Source organism: Staurois parvus, unplaced genomic scaffold (assembly GCF_062004578.1).
Source record: "Staurois parvus isolate SC_StPar_1 unplaced genomic scaffold, SC_StPar_1.0 ptg000019l, whole genome shotgun sequence".
Taxonomy (NCBI): domain Eukaryota; kingdom Metazoa; phylum Chordata; class Amphibia; order Anura; family Ranidae; genus Staurois; species Staurois parvus.
Window position 1 is genome coordinate 4,140,523 of NW_028317815.1, and position 19,430 is coordinate 4,159,952.

The 19,430-nt window shown below is 37.6% G+C and overlaps 1 protein-coding gene across 1 annotated transcript in view; it reads right to left on the reverse strand.

Moving 5' to 3' along the window:
* Window positions 1-4,094: 4,094 nt before the first annotated feature.
* TRABD (TraB domain containing) overlaps window positions 4,095-19,430 on the reverse strand; it is a 54,102-nt gene continuing 38,766 nt past the window's right edge. The window contains exon 10 of the mRNA XM_089684591.1: window positions 4,095-17,887. Coding sequence (XP_089540717.1) covers window positions 17,707-17,887 — 181 coding nt within the window. The 3' untranslated portion in view covers window positions 4,095-17,706. The remainder of the gene's footprint in view (window positions 17,888-19,430) is intronic.

Here is a 19,430-nt window from a genome sequence, read left to right on the forward strand (position 1 = left end):
TCTTCTGTGAAAAGCACAGGGCGCCAATGGCAGACCTGCCAATTCTGGTGTTCAATGGCAAATTCCAATCGAGCTCTATGGTACCAGGCAGTGAGCAGAGAGCCCACTAGAGGACGTTGGGTCCTCAGGCCACCCTCTTGAAGTCTGTTTCTGATTGTCTGAAGGGCATTTTGTAGGGCTCTGGCAGTGCTCATGCTGTTCCTCCTTGCACAAAGGAGCAGATACCAGTCCTGCTGATGGGTAAAGGACCTTCTACAGCCTTGTCCAGCTGTCCTAGAGTAACTGCCTCTCTGCTAGAATATCTTCCATGCTCTTGAGACTGTGCTGGAAGACACAGCAAACCTTCTGGCAATGGCACATACTGACATGCCATGCTGGAAAAGTTGGACTACCTGGGCAAGCTTTGTAGGGTCCAGGTATCAACTTATGCTACCAGTAATGACACTGACCCTAGCCAAATGCAAAACTAATGAAAAACAGTCAGAAAAGAGGAGTAGGGAAAAAATGGTAGTGGCCTCCACATGTAAAACAATTCCTATTTTGGGAGTCATCTCATTGTTGCCCATCTAGGGCATCTGTTAATTCCACTAACAATAGCAGCTGAAACTGATTAACAACCCCCTCTGCTACTTACCTGACCAGATCAATAGCCCATAAGTTTAACTGACTTAATGCTATACTCTGATTAAAGTGTTCCTTTAATTCTTTTGAGCAGTGTATTTTATGGCTGTGTTATGGTCATGTGAATGAGGCCTTAGTGTGTCTTCATTCACAGAAGGATCTCTCTCTAGTGAACTATTATAATTTACATTCCTGAAACTCAGGGCATAAAATTTCCAAACTAATGCATTGTATTCTTTTAACTTACTGACCAGTGTAGAGTTCTCCTCATTGTTATTTTGTACCTTCCTAAAATACCGACTGCCTGTATCATGATATAAATAATGAATGTATCGCATACGATAATCTTTACTGAACTGACCCCAAAATAATTTTCTTAAACGACACAGAAAAAAAAAAGCAAACAAAAAGACATAGCGTAGGAGATTTACTAAAACTGGTGCATCTGTGCATAGTAACCAATCAGCTTCAAACCAGCTTGTTCAATAAAACCTAGAAGCTGACTGGTTACCAAAACACAGCTGCACCAGATTGTGTGCACCAATTTTAACAAATCTTCCCCCCTCCCGTATAATTTGATTTCATGTGCTAAATTAACAAAAATGCAAATTTGTCATATGGAAAAAGTACGTACACATGTACGTTTACCAACATTTCAGATCGATGAAATTAAAATCCAGTGTTCCACATTAGGCACCACTGATTAGAACCTTCTTTGGGAGTATGCAGATGGAACCTGACTTATTTAAATCTTACACCTAGGGTCTGGTGTTCTCATCCCTACTGACATATATGGTGTATTCATGCCAAGTTCCGCAAAACCCTCTAATGGCCTAAGGAAAAGTTGTGGGTGCCTACAAGTCTGGGATGTTATTTGAACAAATTGCCAAACTATTTGAAATAAATAGTTCTAATATAAGGAAAATAATCTACAACTTTATACAACTACATATTTGTTCAAGACTGGCCAGCCCAACAAGCACTGACATCTTAGCTTTAATGCTTAGAGAGAAGTCTCCAAAAACCCCACAATTTAATTGCAGGGTGTTTAGGTAACTCTTGCAATAGTTCAGGTCAATCAGAAGGAGATCGCACCAAAGCAACCTGCCCGAGAGGTGTGTTAAAAATGCATTTGCTGTCCAATAAAGTAAAATTATACCAAGAATTACCGTTTCTATTGAACACACTGGCAAATACCAGGCCTTGTGCTGAGGCCTGATCAATGATAGAGTTGATTGGTCACAGCAAGTCGACATGCTTACCATAGAACAAAATAAGTGGTCTTTTTTTTGGCTATTTCAGGGCCTGGGCAGTTTGTAGCCATTGAGTCAACAATATATTCTGCATCATATCAAGGTGCCCTTGATGAGAATTTGAGGCCATTTGTCCAAACAAGTTTCACCATAAATGAGCTTTCAACACAATTGCTCTGAAGTACACTGGTAAATTCTTCAGGGAATGTGCTCAGAAAGAAGAAATAGAGTGTTATGGACAGCCCTAGTCAAAACCCTGATTAGATTCCCATTGAATTTTGTGGAGGGTTTTTGAAATTGTAAAGTCATACAAGATAGACCACAAACGTTGCGACTGAAAGGATTTTTCATGGAGGAATGGTCAACAATTTTCACATCCGACTGGTTTAGGTTTGTGGTTTATGACATTTATATAAAAGGAGTCATTTCTGCTAAGGGGAGCAACATGGGCATTTGATGCCAAGGGTGTACTTTTTCCACAAAACAAAATTACATTTGCTGATATTTTGGTTAAATAATGACTGAATGAAGAAGATCTAATGGTTGGCTGCTTAAATAGGTAAAAAAAAAAAAAGTGAATTTACATGGTGGGTACATTTTCACAGTTATATATGAAAATGCTCTGAATGCCAAGGAGTGACCATTATTTCACCTTGACATTTAGGGCTAGTGTACCTTTTTAGAATGCTGGCCAGACCACAGCACCAACTATTCTTTCTTACCTATCGAAATACAAACAGAGCAAAGATTAAAATTAAAACTGTACTACAGCACTAATGAAGTGTGTCCCATGTGCAAAGGCTGCAGTGATTTGTAAAATTCTTACTATCATTCACCCTGTACAGTAAAGTGAATGCTGGATGTCTTGTGCTGAGAGACTTAGGCTGGTATACATGGATTGTTTTATTTCCCTTGTCCACACATGGATATCCTCCCCACTGTGCTATTATTTTATGCCAGCGGTGACTCCTCTACTGTCAGAATATACTGATCAATCGACTGCAGCACTGATCGAATGAGAATTTTCCAACATTCCCACTAGAGAGAAACCAATCATTAGATCAACATTTCTGGAACGGGAACAGCCATATATTGATCAAAACTAGTCTGGTCCTTGCTGAACTGGATGATGTTCAATCCATCTAGGGCCAGCTTTACACTTCCGGCTGGAGCACAGCTCTCACAGTGGGTCTTTTGCTCTGCAGCTTGTCCATTGAAAAACATCTTGCATTTTTTTTTTCACAAAATGCAAGGTTTTACATACAGCAGGACTGAACATGTTCCATAAAGACTCCTTGTCCTATGACTTGACTATTGTTTGTACAAATGCCTTCTTTCATAATAAAAATTGATTTGCCTAAAAAAAAAAATGGGAAAAATCCTACTCACCAAGTTTTTGTAAAAAAATGGTAAAAGTTATGCATTTCTTCACAAAACATATCCCAATCTTGCCATCTCACTTATAAGTAAGGGTATATATTGTATTCTTCTGGCCGGTGTTAAATGATACCAATCTGAACATGTTGGAAGATATCATACTCTTCTCAAAACACACATGTAGTTTACCCTAAACCATGGCTTAATTGGAATGTTTATTTTTCTCTGAAGAAGGTAAAGCCCTTTCGGAGCCTGAACCTAGGGTCATTCTTGGTTTCTCCCATACAGCAGGCAAATACTTCCCTCCCTTTACCCAAGATTTTAATTTTTTTTTTTGTATGCTTAATCACTTTTGGCTCGTATAACCAAAAATATTACACAGTGTTCTCTGTTCCAACACGTTCAAGGGTAATTGGAACTTTATTTTGACAATTGACAAATAATCTTACTAAATGATTAGCGCATACAGCATTTTGATCTGAGAGGCGATTCTTACCCCATTTCTGATATATTCGAATGTCCAAATTCCCATTACATGGTGTCTCACCACTCTAGCTTCAAACATGAAAACGTACTCTTCTGAACAAATATGCATACTATGTTACAAATTCATTACTTGACATTGTACCTGTTAACCAAATTTTGACATTTATGTATGCTGATTATAAAGAATTTCCAAAAAAACAAAACAAACATATACCAATTTAGCATATATTTGATTGTTGCAATTTTTCTTATATTAGCTATACTTGGGATTTTTTTTCTCAACAATTGTGCCATGTTAACCCAAGTTAACTGTATATAGAAAAATACAAATTAATTTATTAAAAACCAACAATAGAGTTTTGCTGTTGTAATTCTTTATTTTAATAATACAAATCACAATGTTCCCCTATAACCTTTAAAAGGCACACAATGCTATTACATAAATGTATACAAATGCCATATTGCAAATGTACACCTTTTACAAGGGCAAAAAAGCATTATGGTTTAAAATTTTTAAGAAATGCAGTGCAACATATCTAAAGGTTTCAAAGTTCTTCTAAACCATTTTGTTTGGGAAATTTAAAAGTATTCATTATATATTCATGATACCAATGTAGAAAACTAATAGTGAAAATCAACCAATTAGTGACTGCACAATAACACTTCATGTGCTCATTCGTAGTTCTAAATTCACCAAGGAAAACTGTTAATGAAGCCACACAGTTACTTTCAGGAAATCTCAAACAAGACTGCAACATATGATATACAATTTCTATCAACACCATGAAATGACAAAGTGCACCTATGCCCAGACTATGCACATTACGGTATTTACAGTCTAAACTAGCAACAAAAGCACTTTGAAAGAAGCCCTCATACACCTCTGTAGCTATAACCACTGTGGAGAAATATATCTTTAAAACTGAACTCCAAGAACTTAGCCTGCTTTTAAAATGTGCTCGTTTACAAGTCCAAAAAGGTGTTTGTCACCTTGTGGACTTTTGATTTATTTACAAGTTACTGTTTCACAGAACACGGAGTACAGCTATCACTATACTCCAAATGCTCTAACAGTAGTGATGCTGCTTTCCCACACATAACAATACAAAGTACCCTGTGATTGGGCAAGAGGGTAGGAGAGGCAAAGCGGCTGACAATCAAAACGTGACATTGGGGATAATTGTTTGCAGCAATGCAAAGCATCATGGTCACAGCATGTGTATACCCTCATACAGCTGCCTTTGCAGCTTAGTGATATGGTCTCAACCACCTGTTTTTACTGCCCTACCAAACCACAAGGGTAAACTAGATCTTACTTTGTATTGCAACAGAATTGTGGAAGCCTGCCAGCCCCTGTAATGTAAAGTCAGAGCAGTTTTTTTTCCTCAAGCTGTTAGAAGCAAACTAAAACCAAACTTTAGATTATTTGTTGTGAACTTTGGGAATCTTTGAGAATAAATTACTTTGGAATAGAACAGCTAGCGATTTCAGGGATGGATTGTTATAAATATATTTTTACCTGCTAGAATATATAAAAATACTTTTATGACCTATAGTCTGGGCACATGTGCACTTAAATTGTTGGTGGTCACACTGCCTCGATCCATTTAGTTATTTTTGCACTTTAGAGCGGTTTGAAATCACCGGAATATTGCTGTGTGTATAGAAGGCATTATGTTCATACCATATAAAAAAGTAAAGGAAGGAAAGTGAGGTACTGGTTACTTCCTTTATAAAAATCCTTCAGTATGGCAATGTAAGAAGACAGACCTGTAGGTAACCCTACACCTACAGAGGTTAGAGGCTCAGCAACTGCCCTAAGACAGTCTATGAAAAACAATGAAAAGGATGGGAGTACCAGTGCTGTCCTGGAGGAAGCCTAGGAAAGTATTTACCAGGTACCAAACTCTGTATTTCTCAAGTCATCCTTCAGGGTGGCAATAAAAGTTTACAAAAAAAAATAAAAAAAAAAAATTAATACCTAGGAAGGGACCACCACTATTCACATTTTCCTTCTAAGGGCTTGATCCTGATTGAACTTTATGTAATGTCCTACAGGGCAGTAAACTTTCTTGATCTAGGGGGTGTTGAGTGTGGTTTCTGACATCAAAGGACTGTACATATTCATCGACTGCAATACTATAAAAAGCTGTCCCAGGCTGCAAACATACTACAGGGGGTTGTCAAAATACTACAAGAGATGACCAGAGATTGCAGACATTCTATATAAATTTGTTGGAAACCGGAACATACTTCCTCAGAAAGAATGTTAGTGACTATTATGGCAGCCCCACAGATCAATGTTTCCACAGTTCTGCACCCTGCAGCCTATTTAAAAACTTACTTATACCCCCCCCTGATATTCCTCTCAGGATGATACATTATATATTTAGAAGAAAAAATATGTTTCATTTACTTGTCAGTAATTAGGTAGGGAAAATACAGAGTATGGTCTGAGGGGCCTTGAGGGCCACACATTATATGCCAGAGGGCTGCAGGTCGGGCACCTGGGGTCTTACAGCACTGTGCACAGCAATACACAGTGCATATGCTCCTGATCCAAGTCCATGTGTTGCTGTGCAAAGGATTACACAATGTGGAAATCATGAGAGATACAGGCACTTGTTATGTAAAAATGTGTTTACATGTATTTAATATACATCTAACCGGATTAAATAGTGCTTTTTACTGACTCAGTGTAGTTCAGCTTTGTGGGAAAAAAGCAAAAGGGGTGGGAGGAAAAAGGCTTTTGCTATGCAACCCCATATGAGCAGCAGATGGCCGAAACTCCTAAACAGCCGAGACAGATTCAGGTTAATATCCTGAGCCAAAATAGACTATAGAATGAATACACCTTTCACAACAACTATTAAATAGCTCTGGTAACAGTCTTTCTGCTTGTAATAGGAATAGGTACTACCATGTTAGACAGACCATGTCAGCAATTCAGGATTCACATGTTTGTGTCTAAAAAAAGGGGGTGCAAACCCATCCCTAGATGGAGTATTTCCAAAAAGATTCTGACTTACAGACACTGCCAAGAATTGCAACTTCTTTGTCTATCAGTGGGCTATAAAGCTCTATACTGACAGATCTTCCTGAGGATACATGCTAAACAGGTAAAATTTGAGACATACGGTACATCAGTCATACTAAACATCCCAAACATCTACTCCTAGGAGGTTGTCCTTAGGATTTAGACAAAAGAAACTTGGTTTTTGTTTTGTTTTTTTGTGCAATAGCAAAGAGAAACATTTTCAGAAGAGTCCAATGGTCTACAATTTAACAACTGACCTACTACTTGACTAGTGAATGCAAAGTTTCCTTAATGTGTACTGCAGAAAGGGATGCCAGGGATGTGAAATGAGCATTGTCATTTCCTTTCTCCTTACCAGAGAATGAAACAATTAAAAAATAACTCCTGGTGATATCCAGCAAAATAGACTTTTATGAGAAAGGCAAAATGAAGGACATCATCAGACCTCCTATACCCATCCACCAAAATCAGGAGCAAAAATACACTACACCAAATCACACTGGAAATTAGAGCAAAATAACACAGGGAAACAAACACCTTTTTTCAAAGCAACATGACAAAACTTATCTAATACAGAGCAAGGGAAGAGAAAGGATTAACAATTCTCTGTCTTAGCATAGCTGCCAGTGCCCTGTTACGAAAAAGGTCACCTCAGTCAGACATGGTGTGCAAACAAGCACTGGAAATATCAGCTGGTCAACTTTCCAAAACATGTGTGGATAAAAAGTTTAAAGGGTACAGATATCTAATATAGAACTACTTTGAAACCCACCTGCCTCACAGGAGCCTTAAAAAAAAAAAAAAAAAAGCCGCCAGGTGAGGTTCACACCATCAACAAAGCACCAACTGCAGTTGACAAGGTCAGAAGGAACTGTTGTTAGGAACAAAACCAATGTCATAAGAAAGGAAAATGTAGATGAAACTCTGCAATATCGCCATCCTCCTTCCAATCTGACATCCAACCCATCTGGGGTACACTAGACACATTTTGGCATGAAGGTGGCTTCTAACACATTGGCAGTAAACCAAACAATACGAACCAGAGACAAGAGTGGTCTGCAGGTGTGCAGAAAACCCAACAACTCAGGGTCTTGGGGCAGTCACTGAACATTTAACCTATCCAGGTCATTGAAAAAGGACAGGATTAAATGTAACCATCCTTTAAATACTTCAAAAAAAGAAAGCTATTAGGAAGTGCAAAAGGTTAAGGCTTTCAAAATAGTAGTGTGCAGAATTTTTTATTTTTTTTTTCACATCGGCTTCCATTAATTCCACTTCATAAGTATGGGTGGAGGTTTTCTTTAAAAAGAAAAAAAAAAAAAAAAAAAGTGCCGAGGGGAATATGGAGGCTCACACTGTATTTTTTTTGGGGGGGAAACGCTAGTTGACTGCCATTCATGGTTATCCAACACCAGCATTGCATTCTTTTTTCATGTTAACTCAAAATACTGAATTCAGACAACTTTTTAGGAATTGGTCCATGATCCTAAGCCTTCCATGGTTTCATCCATGGTGTGTGTTTCTGAATTCGAACTGTTTTCGGATGCTGGGAGTTAATCTTTAAGTATACAGAGGAAAGATCAATTAAAAAGGACATCATGTGGCTGCTTTAATGAAAGCATATGCTTTGAAAAAGTATATTGTGGCCCTCAACAAAATACATTTGTCACTATGTCAATAGCAAACGGCTACTTAGAAAGTAAAGGGGATATATCTAGCATAAAATTAAGCAAACATCAGAAATAAAATCCTCAAAATCAATTACACATTCATTAACAAAACATCTCATTTAAATCATTGCATTTATATTTCCCAAAAATCTAACTTCATATTATTCCCACAATTCGCAGCACACAGAACAGACTGAATCCAGGAAGTCATTTACTATGATCCAGCTGTATTGCACAGTTCAGTTAGTCTGTTTTCAGGCAGTTCATAAGGAGGAAAGAAAACAGGGAGGACAGCGAGATGGTGCATATATATCTATCTCAATGAGCAGGTAGGTGACAGGAAGTTGTAAACTTAGTAGTAGACCCTGCTGATCCTGCATTGTGTCAAAATTGACACCTATTTTGGCAGATAAAGTTCACAAATACCAATGTAAAAATAGTAAATATACCTGGAGTTCTGCTTTAACAGATCTTAATACATTATGTTTACAAACACCCCATTTATTTATGGTAATAACAGTCAGATTTCCATCAGATTTTTTTCGCTATATTTACAAAAATAAGAAGTTCTAAGAAAGAAAACAAACGAGACTAATTTAGCAGGAAAAGAAAACCCACTGCTAAACAGGAATACACCATACACTTCTTAAGAGTAGAACAGTATTTTAAAAAAATAAAAACATTAAAGTAATAATCTGAACCAAAATATTTTAGTCATGCATACGCTCAAAAATATTAAAAAGGCCAACTCTAGTTACACGAATGAAGCACAGAATCCACAGTAAATTAAAATCCAATCATTCTTTCATATTTAAAATGGAAGCATTTGTGACAAGGGATATGCTACAATCAAATATAGCAAAACCAAAATAGGAAGATGTTTGATGGACATTTTGCATTGCTGAAGGTGTCACCTCAAACCCTTGCCAGCACCAGCTTTAATAAGAACAAGCTAGGCCCCCCATTCAGACTTGTTAGTACAGTTATACATTCTTTCCAGAATGTTTAAAGTGGTTGTAAACCCATATATACACACACACACACACACACACACACTCTGTGAAGTGGCTAACCTACGGTGGCAGACAGATTAAACAATTCTCCTACATAAGTTGCACCTGTTTATTTGCAACCATCGGTTCTAAATAGCCTTATATATGAAAGGAATTTTCTCAGCAACATAAAGTAGGAGGCAGGGATCTGACATTACACACTGGAGAGAGAGTACAGAGCTGAGTGAAATCTGAAATTTAATTGCAGGAAAGTGACGCACCACCTTCTTCACAGGCTCAGAAAAAACAGAGATGATGGTATGAGTCATTTGCTGTGCACTGGAGGGGAAGCAGGCGGTCATTTGGGAGGCTAAAGTGTGGCTTAACCTATGAGAAGTTAAGTCATGCAGATTGCAGAGAGGAGAGATAAGACTGTGCGTTGGATTCAGGTTAGTACACAGTACAGAGGGATGTGCTTTATTCAATTTTCATGTCTGAGGTTTACAACCACTTCTGAATAAGATACAACACATCACTGAAAAAGGGCCACGGTCAAACCACAGTACATAATAGGTTATTTTATAAAGGCTCTGTAAGACTTCATTAGCCCTTATACTCATGTTAGCAAGCTTTTTTTCAGACATAGGTAAGCCACTGCTGACCTTTTTCAGAAAAAGCGATTTCCCTAGCCGTCATGATGCTGTTTGGGTCGTTAAGCCAAAACAAGCATGCAGTTCAGACTTCACTCCCTGCATGAGTGTTCCTGGACAGCCAGCCAACTCAAATTTTTAGAAGGTGGTCAGCAATTGTAGCACATACTTCACTGGTACAGGTTTCCTTGAAACAGAAATTAAAAATGCTCTTCTTGCTAATAAGAAAAAAGGAAGGATATTTTTGTGAAGTGTTGCATAGAGTTTCTGACTAAAGGCTTCCAGATTTAAAATACAACTAAACCCATTAATGTAACCATTTCTGCAAAGTAAGTTTAAGTTAGTAATACTCAATTCAAATTATTAAACCCTTGATCACAGAAATTTTCTGCAGTGTATTCATTTATATTCTGCTTATCAGTGCATGGGCAGTGTATGCTACATTCATGGCATGTGTTCAGTGATAACTGTCACAGTTGCCAATGTTCTTATGTCAGTTCTCAACTGAACTGTTAAGCCCTCAAAAGGCTGGTGTCATAGCTGGTCATATATATGCAGCATCAAGGCAACTACAGATCTAAACAGAGGCTAAGATGGCAAGCACGAGTGTTTAGTTCCACCTTGTTTTCTAATTATCTTAAAACTGTCATAAATGAATATAACAGTACTTTGAGTACCTGCTATAAACCATTTTCTCCAATAGCATCCATCCAAATCCTGGCTGTGCATAGATCTTAACTGTGACCCACTGAGAGACATATAACCTCCTCTTGAAAATTCTACCGGCTGGGCTGTGCATACACAGTTGAGTCTCTATTCTTTTCTATGGAAAAGCCATCCCCTTTTGGAACCAATGGTGGATGGCTTTTCCCTTGAAATAAATAGAAATTCTCACAGTGAAGGTCTACAAGGTGTTGGTACAGGTAAATGTAAAATTGGGGGATAAAGGTAGGGTTGGGGTGCTTGTTTCTGGAGGATAACCAAAGTAACTACCCAACTAGCATGATCTACCCTCCAAAATTACAACAGAAAACCATTTTATTGTAGCAATATGCAGCTCTGTATCACCACTGTATTACTTGAAACCCAAAACATCTACATGGCATGGAACCTATAAACAGTAAGCTATATGATTCAAGTAGCCTCTTATTAAAGTCGAATCTTTAAAGTGAACCAGTCAGATGATTAATACCTGGCAAAACCTAAAGGCTAAGTTCACCTTTTCCAGAAATAGGCTATACTGTCAAGGAGCTACAGTAGATATTAAACTGTGCAGCTTTGTAAAATGTTAATTCATTCTATTGCTATACCTGTAGGCTGTTTGGGTTTCACCCAGACATCTGGTTGAAAAACGCCCATTTAGCAATCCAATGCCCTGTGTTGCCAGGACACAAAAAATGTTGGTTTTACTTCCTGCATTGCTGGGAGTGAGCATCCAATGGTTTTCAGACATGACGTACAGGATGTGAACTTTGTCCAGACAATGAACATGCTACACGAGCAGAGCTTTCTGGATTAACAACTTTCCTCCTTGCTCTGTCTCAGCTCAAACTGAATGGCTGTTTCAGTCATAACCCTGTCCACCCCATTCAAGCATTTAGTACAGAGACTTCAGTTACCATTGTTGACAAAATATCATTCAGCATACATTTGCTAAATTGATAAATACCATACATCTAAAAACAATCAGTTATGATGAGTAGAGCTGCTGTGAACATACAGCATGCTCCGCCTAAACTTTCTCCCATTTTCCTGGACTTTTTTCATCTCATATACTGTTCTTTCGTTGGGGAGAATTTAGTTGAATATCTTGCAAGGAAAATACTGAAAGTGAGGTGGGGTTCAGCTCAAGTAAAAGGGTGGGGACACAATTTATATTCTAATCAAATTTTAGATGTTAGAATAATCTAAAGAAACAAGAACTCAAACTCAAATTGAAGTAATAATGAGGCAGGCTAAATCTTCCATCTCAAAAAGTGATATGATCCAAAAATATTCAGACAGAATAAAGGTGAATAAAGCACCTGGACTGGATAGTATACACCCACGGGTTCTTAAAGAATTGAGCTCTGTGCTTTCAAAGCCATTGCTTCTAATTTTTAGGGACTCTAATGACTGGCATAGTACCACTGGATTGGTGGAAGGCCAACGTGGTGCCAATATTTAAAAAGGGGTCCCAATCTTTACCAAGTAATTATAGACCTGTTAGTTTAACTTCTATAGATGGGAAGATACTGGAGAGTTTAATAAAAGACCACATAGATGAGTTCTTGCTGGAAAAAAATATTTTAAGCAACAGACAGCATGGATTCATGAAAAACAGAAGTTGTCAAACAAATCTGATTTCTTTTTATGAGGCGGTGAGCAAAACCTTGGACAGAGGGGTGACGGTGGACGTGGTATACTTGGATTTTGCAAAAGCGTTTGACACAGTTCCCCACACACGGCTAATGTGCAAGGTAAAGTCTACGGGCTTGGAAAAATCCATATGTAAATGGATAGAAAACTGACTAAAAGATCGTATTCAGAGAGTAGAGGCTAATGATTCATACTCTGAATGGTCTAGGATTGTCAGGGGTGTACCCCAAGGTTCAGTGTTGGGACCCTTAAGTTTTAATATATTTATAAATGATATAGGGTCTGAGATTAAAAATCCCATTTCAGCCTTTGCAGAAGACACCAAGCTGTGCAGTGGAATAACGTCTTTACAGGATGTCTCCAACTTACAAGTCGACCTCAATGCACTGTTTAATTGAGCAATTATGCGCAAATAAGGTTTAATGTTGATAAATGAAAGGTTATGCACTTGGGTGCTAAGAATATGCATGCATCATACATACTAGGGGGGGTACAACTGGAGGAAGTATTTGGGGGTTCTGGTAGATCACAAGCTTAATAATGGCATGCAATGCCAAGCTGCGGTTTCAAACGTGAGCAAAATCTGAGCGATAGAGATCATTTTACCCCTGTACAAATCATTAGTAACACCTCATCTGCAATATGCAGTTCAGTTTTGGGCACCAATTCACAAAAAGAGCATTGGGGAACTGGAGAAAGTACAGAGAAGGGCATCTAAACTGATACGAGGCATGGAGGAGCTCAGCTATGAGGAAAGATTAGAGGAACTGAATTTATTCTCTCGAGAAGAGTAGATTAAGGGGGGATATGATCAACATGTATAAATACATCCGTGGTTCATATAGTGAACTCAGTGTAGCGTTATTCACCCTGAGGTCATCACAGAGGACAAGGGGGAACTCTTTACGTCTGGAGGAAAAGAAATTTAATCTCCAAACACAGAAAGGTTTCTTCACAGTGAGAGCTGTGAAAATGTGGAATAGACTCCCTCAAGAGTTGGTTCTGGCCAGCTCAGTGGATTGCTTTAAAAAAAAGGCCTGGATTCTTTCTTGGATACACAGAATATAATTGGATACTAACATTTATAGGTAAAGCTGATCCAGGTAATATCAGATTGCCTCTGGGGGGATCGGGAAGGAATTTTTTTTTTCCCCTGCAGGAGCAAATTGGTTAATGCTTTGCTGGGTTTTTTTGCCTTCCTTTGGATCAACTGTGGGTGTAGGATAATGACTTTTGTAATAGTAAATTTAGCAAGAATGAATAAAAAACATTTACAGATCATTCCACCATACCCCCGAGACAGAAATATCAGTAGGTATTAAAGGCTCTTTGTTTATTTAAAAAAAAAAAAAAAACACACATCAATAGTTTTGCACAGAGCAGCCCCACTCCTCCTCTTCTTGGATCCCCTGCCTGCGCTTCTGGCTCCTCCCAACTGAGCAATGCCCCCATAGCACGCCGCTTGCTATGGAGGCACTGGTGCTGTTGACAGCAGCGGGAGCCAATGGGAGAGAGACCCCGGAGAGCCTAGGCTCCCGTGCACAAATTGCTGGGCCAATATTAGGCTCAGGCAAGTATTAAGGGGCTTTGGGGGTTGCTGCACACTGAAGGTTTTTTACCTTCAGGCATAGAATGCATGTAGGTAAAAAACAAAAAAGCCTTCAGACTTTAGAACCACTTAAAAGGCTGGCTTACCTTGGTCCTGTATTAAATACAGAGCATTTGGGTCATGAAGCACCTATCAAGTACCTATAAAAAATGATTCTTGATAAACCAATGAGCATTAGGCCCTGATGTACTTAAAGTACCCTATAAAACGGTTCCTGATAACCCATTGGGCATTCAGGTTATGATGTACAAGCAAGTACCTTTAAAGCGGGTTTCCAGTAAACCAATGAGATGTTGAGCAAATATATGACAGTGAAATTATATTATCAACACTGCAATTTGACACTATTGTTGGTTCAATCACCCGATCGGTTCACTTTAAATAGTCTTTACATAAATGAATAGACACAAAAAGACACTTTATATATTAAACACAACAAAAAGGAAGACAAGGCACCCCTTAAAATAAGACAATGTAAAATTCCTGAGACACAAAACTGATGTCAAAAAGTTAATTATTCCAAAACAGTTACGAATAGCTGAAAATGTACATTTTAAAATATTTGGTATGCAACAGAGGCAGGTTAGAGAAAATACAAAATGCAACATTATTCCATGCACAGAAGACATTTACATAGTATTCGTTGGTTAGGAACAGTTACAAAAAGTTTACAGTATCAATGTTATCTTTTCTGCTTTTTAATAAAATTTACAGAATCTAAAAAGTATAAAGTAGCAAGAAAAGCATATACTAGCAATAAAAGACAGTAATAAGTAAATTGTTACTGCCATAGCTGAGCATTGTTCTAAGTTTTTTTTTTCTTTAAACAAAGAACTCAAACTTAGTGTAAAATGTAATTTGTTTTTATTCTTTACTCTGTTTTTTTCCCATACTTGCTTATTGCTTCTAAAGCAACAATTTGGATAACTGAGAACCTTTAAAGCAAATTAAGAATTGCTGGGGAGAAGGTTGCATAATAATAGAAGAGCAGATATTATAAAAACCTGAAACCTGCCAACAGAATTTAAATGAACAGAAATCTGCCATGAGGGAAAAAAGAAAAAAAAGTTGCCTGCCGTTCTCCTTAAAATCATTTCTTCAATATTCAATCACTAAACCTGAAAAGGTATGAGTCGGTAGTTCTCATTTCACTGGCAGCATACTTGATTTAGGTTGGATCTGTGTGACAATCAGACAACTTGAATTTTCAGAGGATCTGTGAGAGCATTGCACATATTTCTCACTTCCTTTTAAACATGAGTAAACTTCACCTTCTCTTTAAATTGTGTGCAGGATTTAAATAGAACCACCTATGGACATTTCCGAGGAGCAGGGCCCTCCTATCCCTCTTGTATTAAACTGTATTGTTGCTGTATTGTCTCCCGTTATATTGTAAAGCGCTGAGCAAACTGTTGGCGCTATATAAATCCTGTATAATAATAATTTCTGTACATATCCAGGTTAGCAGCGGAGGGACAGGAAAACCTATTGCATATGAAAGGGATACGAACCACATTTAAAAATATGTATGATAAAATTCCAATGCATGTGAAGAACTCTCGTTCACCAATGAGTCATAAGGAAGAACTATCCAAGTTAAGGCTACCAATAACAGCCAATCGGCTTCCTTTAACTTGTGGGTTAATAAGACCCACTGTATTGATATTGGAGGTGGGAAATTGCCTTGCCTAAAGCAGAAACACAAACAGAGTTGAGAGGTTATCATTAACTACTTGACAAACTGAGCCAGGATTTAAGATAATGGCCTTTTAATGGGATTTTAATCTTGCATACACTTTCAGCAAGTCCACATAAGTTAAATACTACCATTACTCTTGGGAAGGGATCCAAGCAAGCATAGAGGGTAGCTCTGCTATGGACATTCAGAGCTATACAATGTCTATCGACTACAGGTTGGCGTCATTTACAAAGTTAGATTAGGAACCTTGTGCACGTTTGTAGAACCCAATCAGGAATAAAAAATTAGATTGTAAGATAAAAAAAATGAACACAACAAAGTACCTATATCATTCAGCAAATAGGTTTACTCAAGCAGCCACCAAAAAGAATACAACATTCACTGCATCATTTAGGATCATGGATGTACCTCTATTTAAAAGAGAAATTATAGACTTAAAAAGGTTAGATATGCAGTTGAAAAAAAAAGATAAATAAACTTATCAATGTGCTAAAATGTTTGTTTCTATGTATAGTTTGGATTTATAAAGTATATGCAGTCAATTGTTGTCTGCTCATTGAATATGCAGGCTCTGCATTCAGTTTAGTAGTGCTGCTCAGTGTTTGTGCATTGCAGATAGATTTTTACCAGAGAGTGTATGTGAAATTGTGATTTGTTAATGCTGACATGTGCCTTGCTGATTTAGCTAAAGTGTAAATTTTAAATGACATGTCCATAAAAGTAAAAAGTGCAATCAATATACACCAGGCTTCCGGTTTTCATCCGAACCCATGGTCCGTTACAAGAGAGATATTCATGTAAAACTACCAACTACCCAAAAAGAATTTAGTTTAGGCTGTGCGTGTCCACTAATATAGACAGATTTGTGTGCAAATAAAATATGAACAGCAGAACTTTAAAAAGCAATTTTTTTGTTCCTCTAAATCAGTTAGGAAATGCTAATAATTCATCATACAAAAAAAGTTGTGTTTGCTGGGTGAAATACAGAAGGCAAAACAATATACAAGAAAAAGAAAAAAAAAATTCTAAACAAGGGTGTTACAGAAAATGAGTTAGGAAGGTGAATATAACAATGTGATGCAAGCTGTAATTTCATAGGACATGAATACAAACCAAAATATAAGGCATATTTTGAAATGCCATGATTCTATAATAGTGGAATCTAACCCTTTTTTATTATGTCTGTCTTCTTTTTAGTGGCTCTTGTAAATTGCTGACTTGGTTGGTGTGAGCAACAGCTATTTCTTAGACACTTTGATAAATGTCCAATCTTAAGCCTGGATACCGCCAGCACAAGGTGTACAGTCTGAATAAACAGCCGGCCAGCAGTCATCTTGCATCTGGGCCCTTTCCTCATAAAGGAGGCCCATTTCAAGTCCAGTGGCTTTTGTTAAATGGTAACGCCAACCATTCTTTTAAGTTCTGGATAAAAAGTGGAGAAGGGTTAGCTACTGTCTTTTTTTTATCATCAAGAGACAAGGGAGGTGAAATTTCTCCAACAGGCACACAGACAGTTTAAAAAAAAATAATATGGGAGGTTCAAACTCCTTCTGATCTTATTCAAAACTTATGTTTTGTCATGAGTTACACATTTTGTCACAGATGACATTTAATGAATGATTTCCATTTTTTTTCTCTTTATAAGTGTCATTGATACATTGAGTCCTCTACCTCCACTCTTCCCCACAATATTTTATCAATGGCTTCTAAAGTTACATTATCCACTCTGCTGGAATAGCCTGTTTTCATTCGAAATCCCTATTGTCACAGCCCAAGTATGGTTTCCTCAGAACCTGCAGTAGCTGCCATCTGATGTACACAAAGTTGACTTTTATGATGCTCTCACTTCAAACAGGTATTTCCAAAACAGGTTCTGGACAGCTGAATGTGACCAGTAATGAATAAAGAGATAGTTAATGAATAGCTCTGTAGTATATAAATAAGATGGTTCAATTTAAAAATTCCACATTCTCATTTGGTTCAGTCTTTGAAGGCAATACTTTGTGGCTGGCACTGAAAGAATAAACCGGGCAGTTCTTCTACTTACACAAAAACAACCATAACTTACTAGTCCAAAAAATGTCACTTTTGCTGCAAAAGTAATAATTCTACTCAGTTTTGAAGGAGGAGGCACACTGTAAAAAAGAGAAAGAAAGAAAAAAAAAAGTTATAGGATTGTATCTATTAAATTGATCTATAAAACACAAGTTCATGTTTTACAAAAAAGATTAGCTTTACAGAACAGACAGGGAAAGGGCTTCCAACCTACAATAAGAAATACATCCCACCCATCCACATTAGGGTTTTGAGGCTACTATGGTAACAATGTTACCATGAATAGAGCTCAAATGCATAGGGAGAAATGTTTTGACACAAACATTTTGGTTAGAAAGAAATGTATGCTTAACAAAAATTGGGCCTCAATCCCTTTTTAAGCTATATAAAAACATCCTTTAAAAATAGTAACTCCACTTTTGTTGAGGGAAAGCAAAAAAAAGAAATAGCCTCTCTGGATAATCCATATACAGTCTTCTACTTTGTTGCAGATTCCCGTCTCTCCTCTGTAGAAAAAGCTGTTTGTTACACTGTCTTTTGAATAGTGATTCTGATTCGGACTAATTCAATATACAGCAAGTGAAATAAATTTTTCTCAGTAAAAATATTTTTAAAGGTGCTATTGGCATGAAATGTTCTCTACATTGTCAAGACTGAACCAGGTGGTATTAATTTGTACTGACAAGGGGCAGGCTTGCTTTCTAATGACTGATTGATTTCAGCAGGTGCCATGGCTTTCCATGCTTTTTTGCACCTCCCTTTCTTCATGTGTTCAATTCTTTTTCCTTCTCTCATTCTATTTTATTACACATAACTTAATATCTGAACTTATTTGTTTTGGTTTCTTTGTATGTATGGATTGCATGGGTTGTTACCAACATGTGGTGAAAATTTCATGTCAATAGCACCTTTAGAAATATATTTACCAAGAAAAATGGTGGCGTGTTCAATACTTATTTTACCCGCTTTAAAAAGCTGGTACACTTTTTCAGCTGATGAGAAAAATTATAGTGTCTGCATCCCTTTAGTAGTGATTAACCCTCAGGCTAGTTTTACACTTTTGCAGGTGCGGGAATGCATGTAAATCACGTGTTCTCAAACCCGCAAGAAAAATGTGCTGCTCTTTAGCAGATGCGCAGGGCTGTCACCCCCACATATCTGAAAAAGCAATACGTTTTCGGGTGCATAAAACTGCATGGTGCAGCAGCACCATGCAGTTTCCCTGCCGCTGCGGTTCTGAAAAGGCGCGAGGACCTTTTCCCTGTGTTTTTTTGCAGACAACTGGCCAGGCCTAGACTTTAAATAGGATGTTTATATCTGTAGTTTTGAGATACTGTGTCAGATACCCGTGCTGAACAAGACTGATTTAGCCCTTCCCCTGACTAGCGTTATTCACAAGACATAATGCAAACTTCTATGGGATAGGAAACTTATTACAATTGTGATGCTTTATAAGAGAACTTTATTCTTTTATTTACATCCTATTTTATGAACCTGGAACATTCACCCTCCCTTTGATCATCTCAAAATGTCTTGTATTACAAACTGTTCGGTGAATTGACAAGTGGATGGAGCAGCAGCTAAATAGCAAAATCTACCCTTATTCATTCATAGAACATCTAG